Source organism: Ctenopharyngodon idella, chromosome 12, assembly GCF_019924925.1.
Source record: "Ctenopharyngodon idella isolate HZGC_01 chromosome 12, HZGC01, whole genome shotgun sequence".
Classification (NCBI taxonomy): Eukaryota; Metazoa; Chordata; class Actinopteri; order Cypriniformes; family Xenocyprididae; genus Ctenopharyngodon; species Ctenopharyngodon idella.
The window spans coordinates 30,893,362-30,911,362 of NC_067231.1; the positions used below are offsets into that span (position 1 = coordinate 30,893,362).

The 18,001-nt window shown below is 36.5% G+C and overlaps 1 protein-coding gene across 1 annotated transcript; it reads left to right on the forward strand.

Annotated features, from left to right (window-relative positions):
- The first annotated feature begins 536 nt into the window (after nucleotides 1–536).
- anxa11b (annexin A11b) lies at nucleotides 537–13,169 on the forward strand. Its single transcript, XM_051913657.1, has 15 exons — nucleotides 537–699; nucleotides 4,175–4,478; nucleotides 4,655–4,689; nucleotides 4,813–4,971; nucleotides 6,289–6,376; nucleotides 6,462–6,556; nucleotides 6,641–6,754; nucleotides 8,289–8,379; nucleotides 8,453–8,532; nucleotides 9,212–9,268; nucleotides 9,659–9,752; nucleotides 10,212–10,307; nucleotides 10,760–10,818; nucleotides 11,051–11,173; nucleotides 11,957–13,169. The coding sequence occupies exons 2-15, from the start codon at nucleotides 4,184–4,186 to the stop codon at nucleotides 12,014–12,016; spliced, it is 1,446 nt and encodes a 481-aa protein (XP_051769617.1). The 5' UTR covers nucleotides 537–699; nucleotides 4,175–4,183; the 3' UTR covers nucleotides 12,017–13,169.
- The last annotated feature ends 4,832 nt before the right edge of the window (nucleotides 13,170–18,001 follow it).

Here is an 18,001-nt window from a genome sequence, read left to right on the forward strand (position 1 = left end):
CCATAAACTATACAGATATTATAACTGACTGACACCCTTACAAAAACTGCCATAAGAATCATAGCTTCCAGCAAAATATATAGTTGCTGTAAAATCATGATACATTTTTAATGGATGTGCTTCAGTGTAAGAAGCTTTATCTGACATTTTATATTATGTTATATTATATTAATTTGTTATATTATATTATGTTATACTATATTATGATATATTATGTTATTATATTATATATTTGCAATTTACTAGATTAAAGGACTTACTTGTCCCTATTTGAATAGTTATTCTAAAAGTAATTGGATTATAATTGGATTACTTATTATTAATTAAAACTAAAAACAAATAGGCGTAGTAAAATAGTAAACTATAAATAAGTAGTAAAAAAATGCATTTATATTATTTATAGCAACGTCATGGTAACAACCCAAACAAATTCATCATTTAAGGCACACAGCTCCTAGATTTCCTTCAGAAGCAGAAAATGTAAAGATTTTAGTATTATATTCAATCAGAAGTGAGTAGGCTGCAGTGTGCTCCAGGACAGGGATCGGCCTGTGTGTTTTGTTTACCCATATTTCATTAGTCTGTGATGTGGACAGGAATCAGCATCGGTCACACCCACTGTGACAGACGGCCGCCCTCCACTTCCTCATTCGGATCAAACTCTCCAGCTCCAGTCATTACTACACTTCACACATCGCAGTAAGTTTTACATTTACAGCCTTTTTCTGCGTTAAAACAACAATGTATCGAGTGTTTCCGCGTTTGTTCTGTGTTCAGTGTGACGCGCGCGTGTTTTCAGAACAACACTGATACATTGTAACATTCTGCTTTAATCCGCGATAAACGCGCCCTTCAGGTGTGTGTTATCGAACACTCTGTCGAACGTTCTAATTGTGTGTGGATTAAGATGTGAGTTGTTTCGGAGGGTTTGAGTGTGTGTTGTGTAATCTGAAATATTCGGCTGCCATTTTTTTTTTCTTTAGGCAGAGAACGATGCCGAATGGCCAACCCGTGTGTAGTGTATAGTGTAGTGTAATGTAGTGTGTAGTATGCGATTGTCGCACTGTGAGTATATCGGTGCATGTTTAGACATGAGGTTTGTAGAGCAGAGCTGCAATAGCAAAAGAGTAAAGCATGATGACAGACGCCTGCGTGACTGTGGGTTAATTAACCCCTGACCACCACTGGGTTAGCAGAGAGTTAACCACAGCTAACTAGCAGCGCGCAGTCACGATAGAAAGTTAATGAACCCTTAACAACTAACATATGCGTTAAATCTTCAAATCCTGGAAAGAATCATATTAAACAAATCAGCATGAGTTTCCGTGCTCGTAAAACAAGGAAATTTAAGGGATTTTAAAAGTGTGTCCTGAAAAAGTCATACAGATTCCTATAGAAAATGTGTTTTTCTGGTTATGCAGTTCTGAAGAACTAGATTTTGTGAGTGATCTAAAAATTGCACGTTACTTTAAAGGGTTCATTTAAATACTGATCACAATGATGCTTGAGTAAGAGTTTTGTGAACCTCTAACATTATCATGTTTTTAAATATTTAATTAGAGGAAGGTCTTTTAATCCTGATGTATGACTTTATAGTATTTTATTTATTTAATATTTAAATGTAGCAGTTAATGAACCTTTAGATTAAATATATATAAAAAAATTCTATTATCACAGTTGATACATCAGTCTTTTACGGCTCATACAGTATGATGTTGTGAGAATATGGAGCTTGAGGAAGGAAAAAAACTCAATTTTATTCAAACTGAGCAAAAATAAGCAATTTGGTGCAGATGCTGATATTTATATGGTCAAACAGTGATTAAATTCTGATGCTTGTAATGTAAATCAATGAAATCTTTATAACAGTAGCAGATACTGACATAAAATACATATAAATATCAATATCTTTCAATAAAATCTTAGTAAAATGATATTTAAATGCTTAGTTTTATGATCACAGCTCTGTAGGCTCACTCCATGTCAGATCAACCAAATTACAGAAACTTTTTTTATTTTATTCATATTTTTTTCTAAAGAAAGACAAACATAATTAGTGATGAAAACCAAAATATTAAATGTCACGGATGAATATTTATTGAGTAATCCAATTATTTGGTCAAAATGACAATTTTCAGCTGAGTCAATTTCGTTTGCTCTTAGATTGATTTAAATGAAGATCTGATCTCAAAGTGGATCATATTCATGCAGAAAACTAACTTTAACATGTAACACATTTAGAGTTTTGTTAACCTATAGCCTATATAAGCAGAACAAACCTGATAAACCTGCCGCCCAACACGGAGACGCTGAATTGTTTGGTCAGTGGGATTATGGGATACATACTGTGTTGAAATATTCACTCCTATAAGACTTTGAAGATTTCTTATCATGTTGATCCGGGGGTTTAGTTCAGGGTTGAGATGTGTGCGCAGACGGGGTCTGAGCGAGATTAAAGTGCTACGCTGGTAAAACTGTCATAAAACGAAAAGCATAGGACCATTGCAAGGTAAGAGAAAGCACTAAAAATAATCATATGGTACTATGATTATAGAATTATACTCAGAGTGGATCTTTGTGTAATTAATTGCATTTTTTGTCACTTGGTGTTAATTTTCTTACCTACAGTTTTCATGAGAAAGCATGACATTTTTGGAAAGTTACAAGTTGTGTTTTGCAAAATACATTATTTTGAGGTCAAAGTGAATGAATTAAAGAAAGAAGATACACTATACACTAGAGTTTTAGCGACAGGATGATACGAGACACACACACAATCACATCTGATCTGCTGAATCATGACTGAGGCACACTTTATTTTGCTGATAAATGGCAATTAAGATAACGTGAAATAACTCTGATGCACTGAAATACATTTGAAGTTTTGCCAGGTATCGTATATTATCCTCTGATGAGGTTTTATCAACATCATTTATCATATGTGAGTTGCTGATGATGATTGAGATGTTCAGTGATCTGCTTTTGTTGGTGAAGACCAGTAGCAGCTTTGCTGTGTTTCACTTGAAACGGGCGTCGCAACAGAAGGGCCTCCGTCCGCTTGCGCTGGACAAACACACACACCAGAAATCATCGGGGTCTTGGGTCCACCAAAATGAATAAAAATGCTTCTAAAAACCAATATATGGTGCAAAAAAAGTCTTTGTATAAGTTCTTGTTTTTAATATTTATAAGCAATATCACGAGCAAAAGTGCTGTTTTCCCGAAAATCAGCACGTTTGCAAATATGATGTTGATTTTATACAACAATTTAATAAACAATAAGTTAATAGGCTATTAGATGACATTTTAGACACAATATTGTCAGTATTGTCTGTTTTTCCTCTGTTTTGCCAACGAAAATAGTTCCATTGTGCGTCTCAGAGTTTCGTTACTGAATGAATCCTCGTTTTTGAATGAATCTTTCTAATGAATGACTCGACGACTCACTCGAGCTGTGTCAGAAATCACGTGCTGTTGAGTACGTACTACATTTGAATTTAAATTTACTTCACGACCGTTGAAAAAGTATGTTCTGTATAGTACGAATGTGTGTAGTATGAATGAATTCGGACGTACTACAGCCGCCATGTTGTTACTGTCACATGACCTACCAGTGCCAATTACGTCCCTTCAGCTCCATTCACAAATCCTCTCCTGTGGCCTCATGGGATAGTAAAGTGTCCATCGAATGTGCACTTCAGAATCTTGCTGGAAGTAGTAAGTCATCCGGGTACTTTTCGGCTGCTGTATTCAAATACTGTGAATTCGGACATACTTCTCTGTTCTCATACTGTTTTTCGCGTACTATATAGTAGAGAAGTATTTGATTTCGGACGCAGCGTCAGTCACTCCTGCTTTATCCCTGAATGAACCAGCCGTCGTTTGACTGAATGATTCAATGACTCACTCGTTAAGACAGTGATTTGCCGCCACCTACTGGTGGTTTTAGTATCATTTCATGAGGGACTGAGGGACAAAGATTGAATGGTGTTTTTGGTTGTGATTGTAACAATAGTTCTGGTTAAAGAGATCGAATGCATTTATAAATAGACTATTAAGAGCAAAATATGAGATAACATTGTAAATATAACAGAGATAAAGTGCTGTAACAACGTTACTGAATCGCATCCTATAATTGCATGTGACTGTGATCTCAATGTTTTGTTGTCTCCAGGTGTCAGAGATGAGTTATCCCGGATATCCTCCTGCAGGTGGAAGCTACCCGCCCGCCTCCGGCCCGTATCAGCAGGCCCCGGCTGGATACCCTCCCCAACCCGGTGGCTTTCCACCCCAGGCAGGATACTATCCGCCTCAGCCAGGAGCGTATCCCCCCGGAGCAGGATACCCACCCCAGGCTGGCGGATACCCTCCTCAGGCCGGCGGCGGATACCCAGCTGCCCCGGGAGGAGGGTTCCCGCCACAGGCAGGAGGTTACCCTGCCGCCCAGCCTGGGACCTACCCCAACATGCCCCCTGCTGGTGAGTCTGAGCTCTGCACGCTGATTTCATAGGGCCCTAATAGATGCATTTCAGTTTCTGCTTTTCATGCGTTATGCATATTTTGTAAAACATTCTATTGCTGCATAATTTTTTATTGTGTTTTTATTTTCGTGTGGTTGTTGTGCTGTGATCCACGTTGTTATTTATGTTGTCAGCAGGTGGATGGGGCGCCCAACCTGGCTTTGGAGCTGTAAGTCTACCTTTATTTCTGCCTCTTTTATTGTGCATAATCAGTTATATTGTGTATTTCAGTTATAACTGTTCCTTCAAGCTGGACTCTTCTGACACTAATCATGTGCATGATCTTGTGTAGCCCGGAGGAGGAATGCCTCAGGGATACCCCGGGGTCCCAGCGCCAGGACAGCAGCCCATGCCAGCGTACCCAGGTGCCCCGGTGCCGAACCCGTCGATGCCCGGGTACGGAGGAGGCGCTCCGGCTGGACCAACACCTCCGGCCGCTCCCGCTGTCAATGTGAGAGACTGTCAGCTTTATGGACCACTATAAGCTTGTGCTTTAGTTTGGTTTAGATTTTCATGATTCCCACAGTCACAGAAACCTGGAATTACTAACTGAAATTCTAAAATATTTCCTCATCTAGAATTGCTCATCACAATGAAAATCCAGGAATAAATTGTCAAGAAAATGTATTGGTCATGCAGTGTGAAAACCCTGACATTAAAAAATATTTCTTTAAATGTGCCCAGTTTCACGGCTAATTTCCAGAAGAAAGACACAAAAGAAAATGGGAAACATAAACAACAATACCTCAGTGGTTTTAGTAACTTCCCATTGAAACAGGAAATTGGACATGCAAAGTTCTTGTCTTTTTTTCTTAATACAACAATTGTCTTTACTAATAATTGCTTTCACAATGCATTTACTTCCATAATATGACATATTTTGTGTGAAAATGAATATAAAAAAATGTTTAATCATTTGCATACCGTTCAAAAGTTTGGGGTTGGTAAGATTTTTTTTTATTTTTTTTTAGGTTTTTTTTTTTTAAGTCTCCAAGGCTGCATTTATTTGATCGAAAATACAGTAACGGTAAAATTGTGAAATATTATTACTATTCAAAAGAACTGTTTTCTATGTGAATATACTGTAAACTGTAATTTATTCCTGTGATTAAAGAATTGATTTTTCAGCATCATTACTCCAGTCTTCAGTGTCACATGATCCTTCAGAAATCATTCTGATATGATGATTTGCTGCTCAAAAATAATTATTGATTATTATCAATGTTGAAAACAGTTGTGCTGCTTCATATTTTTTGTCACATTATAAGTGTCTGTACCGTCACTTCTGATCAATTTAATGTGCCCTTTCTGAATAAAAGTATTAATTTATTTAAAATAAAAAAAAACTACTGACCCCAAACTTTTGAATGGTAGTGTGTGTGTGTATATACAGTATAAATAAACACTATATATATATACACTATTGAAAATATATTTTTTAATAGTTTTAAAAAAAATCGTCTTTTCATAATCAGAATCAGCTTCAATGCCAAGTATTTTTACTCTCAAGTACTGTGTGTTGGTGACAGGAGATTCCAGTGCAGAAAAAGTACAGACATACACAGGGATAAAGGCAATAAAAAGGAATAATAATAATAATAGGCAATAAAATTACAAATAATACAATACAGTAAAAAATATAGAAAATACACAATAGACAAAATTACGTGTACAGATATACTATTTTCAGATTTTAAAATATAAACCATTTAAAAAATGTAACATTCTAAAATGTAACTGATTTGTTTCCTGTGATGTCTGTGTTCAGAAGGGTTACCGCGGCACCATGAAGGACTGTCCCGGTGCCGATCCTCTCAGAGATGTCGAAGTGTTACGGAAAGCCATGAAAGGCTTCGGTGAGGAGAAACTGATTCACTCAGATTTATTTCAACCATAAAACATAATGAGTCATGATAGTGACTGAGTCTGTTTCGTTCGTAGGAACTGATGAGAACGCCATCATCGAGCTTCTCGGCAATCGAACCGTCAAGCAGCGCGTGCCGTTGTTGGCGGCCTACAAAACCACCTACGGCAAGGTGAGCGAATCAAACAATTAATGTGGAAGATCTGCCGCTGTGGTGTCTTGCGTGTAACTGTGCATCTATCATGACGTTTTACAGGATCTGATTCACGACCTGAAGTCGGAGCTGACGGGAAACTTTGAGAGTTTGGTGTTGGCCATGCTGAAGAGTCCTGCGCAGCTCGACGCCTCTGAACTGAAGGCGGCCATATCGGTGAGGGTTTCTTTTCCTCTTGATTTTCTAGGGAAATGTGGCCAAATCCACTCAGGTACTAGATATTTTGGTCAGGTATTTAAAGTCGTCATGAAAGGGAAGTTGCGCTGGTCTTTTCTCCTCTATTGTGCCGTATATCCGAGTGAAACGCTTCGCAAACAAGAACAAATGTAGGGCGGGGCTTGATTTTGTCTGTGGGGAATTGATTGGATGGTTGTGGTTTGCTATTGGTGGATCTCATGTGAGTGACAGGTTGCCCCGCCCTCGTCATCAGAGAAGAGAAGAGATGCTGCAAGAGGGAGGAGAAGATATTCTGATTCAAGATTATGAGGAACATGAATTTAAAACCGATAAACCACTTAGAATAAACACTTTGATTTCATGGTGACTTTAAACGTCTCCTAGTGAGCTGCCTTGCTCTCTACATAGGGATCATCCTAACTGAAATGATTTGGAACATCCTACACAGGATTTCATGTTCTGTTAACTGCTGATAAAAGCTGACCGCTTCACCCCAGGTAGAATGCAGGACACATGCCAACACTGACCCAGTTACAGCACAGATCACATGTGCCGGTGTTCGTTACACAGAACTCATTAATGAAACACGGCATGTAATTACAGAGTAGAGAAGAGTAATACTGCCCGACTGGAACTAACGGCGTGCTCACGTTTTAAAACTCACTGAAAAACTCTCACCCTCCATCACATATAATTCAGAAGCTTAAAGTGCCTCTATTATTCTATTTTAAAGGTTTCTAATGTTGTTTCTCGTCTCCTACAACAGGTTCACATTCATCCAAGGTCAAAAACACTTTAATGTTCTCATAATATCCACTGCAGCATCAGCTCTTTTCTCTCAGTGTCTGAAACGCTTCGTTCAAAGATTCGGTCTCTCTAAACCCCGCCTTTCTGAGAGCTGCTCTGCTCTGATTGGTCAGAATCCAAACACTCATTATCATATCTGAATCTCAGCTCTTGATTCACAGTGATACGAACAGTAACGGTTTTACCGTATCAATCTCATCAACGTGGATTTGCTTTGGCAGCAGAAAACAGCGTCTTCTCGACATGAACAACACGAACCAAACTCTTCCAGTCTCAGATACAACTACAGTGATTGAGGGCGGGGCAAAGAGACGCTGTTAGCCAATAGGCTGGCATTATGCAAATTAGTTACAAACCTACAGCAAGAAGTGAGACTGAATTACTGACGACTCGTTTCAGTTCAGAATCGATTACTCCATTTATCTGCACTTTGATCAGTTAACCGGTTAAATGTATTCAGAACAGAATGGGAATGTAATAAATAAATGAAGTATAAAACCAACAGAAATTATAGTGGCATTTATTAGAAACACCAAAGCCTAAACCAATTGATTTAAAGTGAAACTGAAACTGAAATGCGCTATACAAATAACCATCTCATTCAGCACCAATCCTAATGTGTGCATGTTTTGACTCTGATTTCATTATATAAGCCACATCACGTTTCAGATGATGTTTCTATGATTGTTGTTCTCCGTGTTTTCAGGGCGCAGGAACCGACGAGGCCTGTCTCATAGAGATCCTGTCCTCCCGCAGTAATGCTGAAATCAAGGAGATCACGAGGTTGTATAAAGCAGGTGAGTCTGTGTTCCCAAACCTCTCACCATCACGTGTTTGAGAAACTCCTACAGATCAGTGTTTGTTGTTCAGATTACGGTAAATCTCTGGAGGACGCCATCACCAGCGACACGTCTGGACACTTCCGGCGTCTGCTCGTCTCTCTCTGTCAGGTACTGAAACTCTCCGTCCGTCTGTGCTTCATTCATATTAGAGATGAGTATTACTGCATGCTCAGTGCTTATATATGAAAATATCCACACAAATGAAAGTGTCTTGATTGCAGTTTTGCAAATCAAACAGTCGTTCATAGCTGTATTGTTTTTGTGAAAACTGAATTTATTTATTAATCAGGGAAAATAGAAATGATCTATTTCTCTAAATGTGGTTCATAAAACACTGTAATCTTGTGAATAAACATTTGATTTATCATCTGCTGCAGATCAGTGTTATTTTAGTATTATTTATACACCATTATAGCAGTTTTAGTCATATTGAATTAGTTGTTTTATATATTCAGTTTTCATTTTAATTTTAGTTATAGTAATATTCTGTGCTTTTGTCATTTATATTAGTTTTTTAATATTTAATTTTAGTTAGAGTAATATTATTTTGTGTTTTTTTTTTTTTTTTTTTTGGTATTTTTATTTACCTTCAATTTATATTTATTTTAGTATTAGTTAAACTTATTTCAGTTATTTGCCAAGGCAACATTTCTCACTTTCATTTTATTTTAAGTTTAATATTTTCATCTAATATTTATATTTTATTTCTGCTTTTTCAATGACCTTCGATCACAGGAAGCTCAATGAGAACACTTTAGATTAAATGTTTTGCATTATTTGTTTTCAGGGTAATCGAGATGAGAGAGAGACTGTGGACGTTTCTCTGGCCAAACAGGACGCTCAGGTTGGAGAAAAGACTTGATTTGCTTAAACAAATTCATGTTTTAATGTTTTGTGCTGCAGCTTCATACGGCACGTGTGTCAAGTCAAGTCAAGTCACCTTTATTTATATAGCGCTTTTTACAATGCAGATTGTGTCAAAGCAGCTTTACAGTGATAACTGTATATAATTTTGGCTGCACAGCAGCTCTTAAAGAAAATGGTGTCATTGTCCAGCTTAAGTAAATTCAGTATTGATTCATTCCGATGTAAGAATCAATAGTTATTAATTTATCTATATCAGCACTGGAGTAAACAGTGGTGTCATCGTCCAGCTCAGTTCAGTTCTCATACAGTGGTGTCAATGCAGGAGATCAAAACACTGTTGAATTGTGTGATGATTTCTGTGTTGTAGAAACTCTACGCTGCGGGAGAGAATAAAGTCGGCACGGACGAGTCTCAGTTCAATGCGATTCTGTGCGCTCGCAGTAAACCTCACCTCAGGCAAGGTAAAACCACCGGCCCACTGCGGTGAAACGCCCAGAACACACAGGAAGTGCCTTCGGTTCCTTAACTAGGACAGTGTGTTCAAAGCCAGTCATCCAGAAAACATTCATTCAGTAAAGTTCTGTGAACATCCTCATCTGCTGTCATATACAGTTACATTATTTGCTTCTCATTAGGCCAAAATTGGCAAAAACTCTGTCCTCTTTTAGTCATTTATTGCTCCAACCCTTTTTTGTTTTGTTTTGTGAAGCACTAAAGGACATTAAGACTTGTTTATTTTCATTGTTTTTGTAATTCAGGTATTGTGATTTAGGCTGGTTGTTTTTAGTATGTTTGTACTTTGGTAGTTTTGAAAGTGCTTTATAACTTATGTTATGAGTTATGAGCTCATAAGTCATGTGTTATAGCGCACGTGATGCTCTGTTAAATGAGGGTAACGGCTGATCTGATGTGCTCTGCAGTGTTTCACGAGTACCAGCAGATGTGCGGTCGAGACATCGAGAAGAGCATCTGCAGGGAGACGTCTGGAGACTTGGAGTCTGGCATGGTGGCAGTGGGTGGGTACTGAGCTCTGATTGGTCCTGAGCACAAAACCTCAGCCAATGGCTGATCTAGATGAAGCCGACAGCGGCAAGAAACAGCCAATCACAGCACTGGAACACAATCAAGACTGAGTCATTTGTTTTGAATGCAAAATTGCGTGAAATACCTAAATGTTTTACATATGCAAATATGACACTGCAGGCAAACCCAGTTTCTTCATGCACTGGTCATTCTTGAGATTTTGGTCTGTTTTGCTTCTGTAACACATCTTCTTTCAGACATGTTAAAATTAGAGGCGTTTTGCTTTTATAAAACAATGCCAACAGTAATATGATAAAATTGATATTCTGTAACTGATTAAATGTATTACTAATAATTAAAAAAAAAAAAAGTACTCATCTTTGTAGAATATGGAGGAATGTGTAGTTTAAGTTCATAATCATGTTTCATCTGTGCTGTTTTTCAGTGAAGTGCATTAAAAACACTCCTGCCTACTTTGCTGAACGGCTCCACAAGGCCATGCAGGTAAACTATATGCTGATATATATATGAAGACACATTTTACTATGTTAATGTATGTCTGAGGTCATTCAGCAGCAGGTCTGATGGTCATAAGTGGTTGTTTGTGGGTTAATTTTCTGAACATTATATACATGCATATTCTCTTTTTCTGTTAGAAAACTGTGATTGCGGGTCACTGTGGGGTCAAACAGGCGCTGCATACATGATGATGATGATGATGTTTTCTTTCATGTAGGGTGCGGGCACCAAAGACAGGACTCTGATCCGCATCATGGTGACCCGCTCTGAGGTGGACATGCTGGACATCAGACAGGAGTATCTGCGTCAGTTCGGGAAGTCACTCTACACTCACATCTCTGTAAGTCACACACACTATACACACACAACACACACACTATACACACACTATACACACACAATACACACACTATACACACACTATACACACACAATACACACACTATACACTGTTACAGGCCCAATGATTTATTTATAAAACATAAATACACTAGTACAGATCAAAAGTTTAGAATAATTTTGTCTCCTAAAATTAAAAGACTATAAACATTTTTAATGTTTTATGGAGAAGTCTCTTCATCTTTCCAAGGCTGTGTTTATTTGATCAAAAATACAGTAAAAACAGTGAAATATTATTCCAATGTAAAACAGATGTTTTCTGTGTGAATATATAGTAAAGTGTAATTTATTCCTGTGATCAAAGCTGAATTTTCTGAATTATGACGGTTTCCACAAAAATGAAGCAGTTTTCAACATTGATAATAATCATAAATGTTTCTCGAGCATCAAATCATCATATCAGAATGATTTCTGAAGGATCATGTGACACTGAAGACTGGAGTAATGATGCTGAAAGTTCAGCTTTGATCACAGGAATAAACAGCTGATTTACATTGGAATAATATTTCACTGTTTTTACTGTATTTTTGATCAAATAAACAGCTTTGTTGAGCAGAAGAGACTCTTTCAAAAACATTAAAAATGTTTATAGTCTTTTAATTTTAGGAGGCACACATTATTTATACTATATTTAAGTATAATTAATTAGTAAATTAAAGAGTTTATTTAGAAATAGAATATTATGAAGTATTTTTTAAGCATATTTTTCCCCTCTAATAATCAGGGAGACACATCTGGAGATTACAAGAAACTGCTGCTGAAGCTGTGTGGAGGAAGTGACTGAAGAACCACGACGACAGACACGTTACCACGATGACGGGATATGTGGCGTCGTCATATTAATCTTGCTCATATATATGTCAGATAATAGAGTCATGTTAACTAATACAGTAATCTTTCTCTTCATAGCTTTATAAAGTTCACAGCCAAAATAGCATGTCATTTGTGCCTTAGAGACATTATTATTATTATAATTCAGTTTATTATTTGTTTTATTTTGCTATCTAATCAGACTATGCATGATATCTAGAGAATATATATATTTTGTAACAGTTGATGCATCAATATATATATATATATGTGTACAGTGTCTTCAGTAACTGATGCCAAAGGTCAATCAGAACTATATCTGTTTCAACAATCTGAAAATCATCACTGAAATCTCAGATGCCTTGAAGAGTCACTTGAAGTGCTGAAATATATGCCATAGTTTTATATAGTGAGCTTTATGATCTCTATGCAAGAGTTCATGATGAATATATAATCATGTCAATCATCATGAAGGTCTCGATGGGTGAATCTCATGAAAACACGTCATATTTCAACCTTAAAAATAAGTGACGCCTGATTTATGAACACTAAGATCTTTTTGCGTTGTTGTTTTTTTTTATCACAATTAGGTAATTTTCCATACATTTCCATGACTGATGCATCTAGACTCATTGTCATTCTTATGTATAGTGATTCTTAATACTGTAATACAATATTTTTTGCTGTTTTTATAGCAAAAAAAAAAACTAAAATCATATATAAAAAGCATACAATTTGAATTTCCTTTTACAGTTTAAAATAAGATTTTTGCATCAAAGTTATATATATTAATGGTTCTAAGATAGACGTAATTTTTTATTCACGCAAAACATAATTTCATATTCTATTTGAGTTTGAGGTGAAATATGACCAGTTTTGTGAGCTTCACCTTTTCTTTTTCTTTTTTTAGCATGAATGTGTTTCGCTGCAGCAGTAGAGGGCGGTAAAGTGACCAATCTCTCATCATGATAATCACTAGCTGTGTTATGCTGTTTATTAACATGAAGACTACTCTTTTTCAGGGATTTACTAGTCTGTGATTTAATATGTTCACTCAGCCAACTAATCTGTACTGTTTTGTCTAATAACATTTGTGTCTGTTTAATAAAACACTTTATAAATGTTAATTTTCACTTTACTTTTCTTACTTTGGATTGATTATTTGTTGTGTTTTGGGTAACAGTTCACAATACGGCCCCGGTAACAATAAGCAATACTGTTGTATTTATTAATCTTTGTTTATGCTAGTTAATAAAAATACAGCTGTGTATTGTTTGTTCATGTTAACTCAGGTCCATTAATATTAACAGATTTGATTTTAGTAATGTATTAGTAAATAATGAAATTAATATTAAGTAAGATTAATACATTCTTTAGAAGTGTTTTTCATAGATATTTTTCACTCTAGCGGTTAAAAAACAAAACTGCATGCGTTTTCGCGGAAGAACATTGTTTTGGTTGTGCTTCGGCTCTGTGTGACTGTGCGGATGAATATGATTATCCTGCTGCTCATCAAACTCTCACTACTAGATATAACCGGCTTAGATGGAAAGGATCTCAAGACGTTACTGTAACTTTACCCATTAATAGACACGCTACTTCCTTGAAAATAAATTAATAAATAAAATACATGTGGCTATTTATCTGTTTAATAAAACACCTTACTCACATGTTGAGTAATAAAAACGAGGGAGAGGGAAATTTAGCGGCTCCATGTCAACAATTCTCGCTCGTTGTGACAACAAACCTCCGCCACACCCACACCAGACACTCGTCAAAGCGACCGGAGCTACTTTTCCCTTACGGATATGACGAGATACGCACTAGCGAGTGACGTATGTACGCGATTTCCCGCCAAAACCATCCCGACAGCTCTAACACTTATTAATAGGCTTACCATAGTGAATCAAGGTAAGACAAAAACACGTTTTGGAAGAAACATTGATTATATTGACTCATTTTTGTTTTTTTGTTTTTTAGCAAAAAAGGTAAATAGTGTACTTTTAAAGGGGTCATGAATTGAGAAATCAACTTTTCCTTGAGCTTTTGATATGTAAGAGGTCATCGTACTATAAGAATATCCTGTAAGTTTCAGAACTGAAATCTTCTTTCTTAGTCCAATAAAAGCTTTTATTGACACCAGACCCAGAGAACGACTGATCCTGGAATGTGTCTCTAGATAGGTGAAACTCCGCCTCCACAGAAGAAATCAACGCCTACTTCATCTTTGCAGCGTTAGCCCCGCCCACTGGTGTGTTAGTGAGATGAGGAGGAGAGAAGAGCGATACAGGACTAAAATAACATTACCTTTCAAAGGATCCTATTGCAGGAATATGGTTATTTATTTTCAACAATGTGAATGTCTCAGTTGAGCTTTATTTATTTGTATTCGGTACATTTCACTGTGGATTCTTTGGTAAATCAATCGCATTTCGGTGCAAACAGACTTTTACGATATGGACTCGACAGTAATGCAGCAACATGTCAGTAACTGTTAATTCTAATGCCTGATCTGATATTAATGATTCATGTACAGTCAGATGATCTTTGTCTGTGTGTCAGTAAATCAAACTCAGCGGCCAGCTTCACCATGTTTCTCTTATGAAAATAATCTGTTATTAAACGGTGATTAAATTATATATAGAAAGCAATCAAAGAACGCTCCCTTTACAATCGCTGGAGCTGTCAATCAAACAGTGTGAGTTTATCAGGGACTGAGTTCTGGACTCAAAACTCCTGTTTTATTCAACGAATCTCTTAGTTACATTATTGATGAAAGCATTCATTAGTGTGCAGAAATTGAGTTCCAATGACGAGATCACTGCTTTCATGATCTCAACAACATGTCTGTGATCGACTACAATGTTCATCTCTGCAACCTTTCATGCCACGATCTAAATATAATGCTATAATCAACACTTTTCACGATTAGTTAACCTTGAGAGCTGTAATAGTAAAAACATGCTAAAAGTTTTCGAGAGAGTAATACTGAGCTATTTGATATGCAAAGATGTCAGCCAATCACAGCAGTGGGCGTTTACACTGAAGTCTCACACAGACACGCCCCTTAAAACAGAGCGTTCAAATCAGAGGATAAAATCAAAGAATCTAAATTATGACAATTTTTGATGTAAAAATCATACTAACATTTTAAGTGCACCACATTATTAAACAATAAAACAACGCAGTTCATGACCCCTTTAACTAATGCAGTCAACTAATGGAACCTTATTGTAAAGTGCTACCGTGTTTTGTTATGTGTGCTGCTTATTTTAAAGTACAAACTGTAGCAGTGTTCACTTGCACGTGACACAAAAATAGACTGAATTTGCATTTCAAATGCATTTTCATCCCTGCAAAGCATAAACAAAGAAGGAAAACATCTTCATTCATTCATTTTTCAGGGCATCTTCTCCACATAAACCCTGATGTTCTCTCTGGTGTTACCAGTGGTTGATCGCCAGTGAATCAAGTGATTTGATTGGACAAACAGGTCGTGTTCATGACCTCAGGCCTTCTATAGTGTGTGCTGCTCCATTAGTGTACATTGACCTCATCTGGGAGTTTTGGCTGTAATCATTTGAATCCATTTGCCTGACACAATTCCAAATGCCATCTGGGATCAGACATATATTCAGTCTTTTTGATGATTGCTGTAAACTGGGTTTGTATCATGGAGATTATGTGAAGCAGACTGTGTAATCTGAGCTTCAGATTTAAACACTCAATGCACATCATGAGCGCCTCAAAGCTTTAGCATATAAGAATAACAGATAAATATGATCAACAATCCTCTCAAATCAGGCAGATTCTGCCTCCGTTTACAGTGACGGCCGGGATTTAAACCAATCCACAATACAAACTAATGTTTTAGAAGAGGAAAGAAAAGTTAAATTGAGTTCCCAGATCAAGAGTACTTTTTATTAATGTCAGTTTGGGGCAAGTTGTCACATCTTTAAATGTTGGTCGATTGATTATTTATAATTTGCATTGGCCGAAATAATGGTCTGATATTTATGTAACATGTCAAAAGACTTTTTGGACGTATGTATCAGTAGGCTACATGTTTTTTATACTAATTTTTGTGGTGTTTTATAATTATTTTGTTGAAAAGTGTTTAAATATGATTAGATATGTTTCTCGTTATGAATTAGATATTGACAAATATATCAATAAACAGCAGATTTCCCGTGTTTCATGACTTTAAGGTTTGTATCTGTACAGAAATTGAATTTCATATATAAACCTACACTGAGAAGCATTCACTGGAGTAAAGAGTGTGACAACTAGCCCCGGTATCACCATTTTTGTTGTGATTTGTTGGTTCCAGCAGTGCTAAAGCTAATGAAACTCCACCGTCAGTCCTCTCAGATGAGTCGGGCAGGGTGTCGAGACTCCGTTGAGTTTCCAAATTAAACACTCGGTGAGATTGTGAGGTTATGTAATCACCAAACACAGTCACATGAGCACTGCTCCTTTCAGGTCCTCATCTCACATATGTCAGTTTGTTTGCTCAAATTACACCTGGATCAATCCTGCTGTGTGCTAACCTTCATTCTCATGTCCCTTCATTGAAACATTAAATCATTTCTGTCTTGTTACTGCACTATAACAAACTTCATCAATGAGAAACTGAACATTTAAATGTTCTTTCATTGAAACAGGAATATTCAGGAATATTATTGTAATTTCCTGTGTCCTCAAGATCACTTTCAATCCCATTAGTCTTTTATTTTATAAAATCCCAGTTTCTTAATGACATCACCTGACAGGAAGTGACATCATTTTGGAGGGAAATCAGCAGCACAAACATCAGTAAGGGTTTGATGGATTCCGTTTGGTTTGTTTTGATCTATTTGATCGTGGATCAGTTTGATAATATCAAAATACCAAAGATATTATTTTACAAATATATTTCAAAAGATATAAAATATGTAAATGAACTTCAAGCTGATGTTGTTCACTAACCTCAACTCATTATGAACATCCTGTTAATTAAAGTTATATGAAGTGAATGTGTTTCTCATGAGTTTAAATCTGTTTATTAAAATACTATGGTTTATTATGAGCTGCAGTTTATGTTATTGTGTGTTTTCTGTGGACAGTGAGTGTGTGTTGAGTGTGTGTTCAGGTTACACATTACACAGTTAACAATGGAAAATCAAATATCATATATTCTGTGCTTTGTGGACTTTACTGTTTGAATCACAACCAAATAAAAATCCATATAACCTTGATAACAGGAACCAAAATCTGTTTTGTTTTATTTTCTCAGCTCTATCTAATAAACATTTGGATATGTAGATTCTATTACTATTATTCTAATATTAACATATACACCTTATGCATAGTACATTTTTCTCCATAAATAATTTTTTTTTTCTGAGTTCATTAGTTCCATCAATGATTCTGCACTGGATTTTTAACAGTACAAACATAAAAAAGTTTTAAAATAAGTTTAAAATAGTTTTAGATGAACTACACCACAGGACATTACTGAGTGAAATTTCACTTTGTAAGTAATTGTTTGTTTTTCATGATAGAAAAAAGCAATTGTTTTTCATTTTGTATGGTTCACAAAATTAATATTAATAATAGTCAGGCATTTAATATGAACTCTCACATAAACTCTTCAGACTGTCAGTTTTTTCTTATTGCGATGAACACATTATTATCTACAAGCAGACACTTACAGGAACAGCATAGACATCTAAAAGAAATAAAACATTAAAACAAAGCATGAGAGTGTTTTATTACTCTGTACTGGTCTGTAAATGATGAAATAGTGAACGCCTAGGTGTTTTATCGGAAGCCCCGCCCCTCTCTGGTTCCCCTCCCATTTAACTGTTTTGAGTGGCATGTTGCAGCCCCGCCCCTTTCTCGTTCCCCTCTCGTTGAACCGGTTTGATTGGCAGGCGGAAGCCCCGCCCCGGCCTCCTTTCTCCTCCCGCTCCTAGGC

Coding starts and splice junctions, on each gene's coding strand:
- anxa11b (XM_051913657.1), top strand. CDS start 4,184: ATGAGTTATCCCGGATATCCTCCTGCAGGTGGAAGCTACCCGCCCGCC. Junction 6,755..8,288: donor AACTGAAGGCGGCCATATCG/GTGAGGGTTTCT, acceptor CCGTGTTTTCAG/GGCGCAGGAACCGACGAGGC. Junction 9,269..9,658: donor TGGCCAAACAGGACGCTCAG/GTTGGAGAAAAG, acceptor TCTGTGTTGTAG/AAACTCTACGCTGCGGGAGA.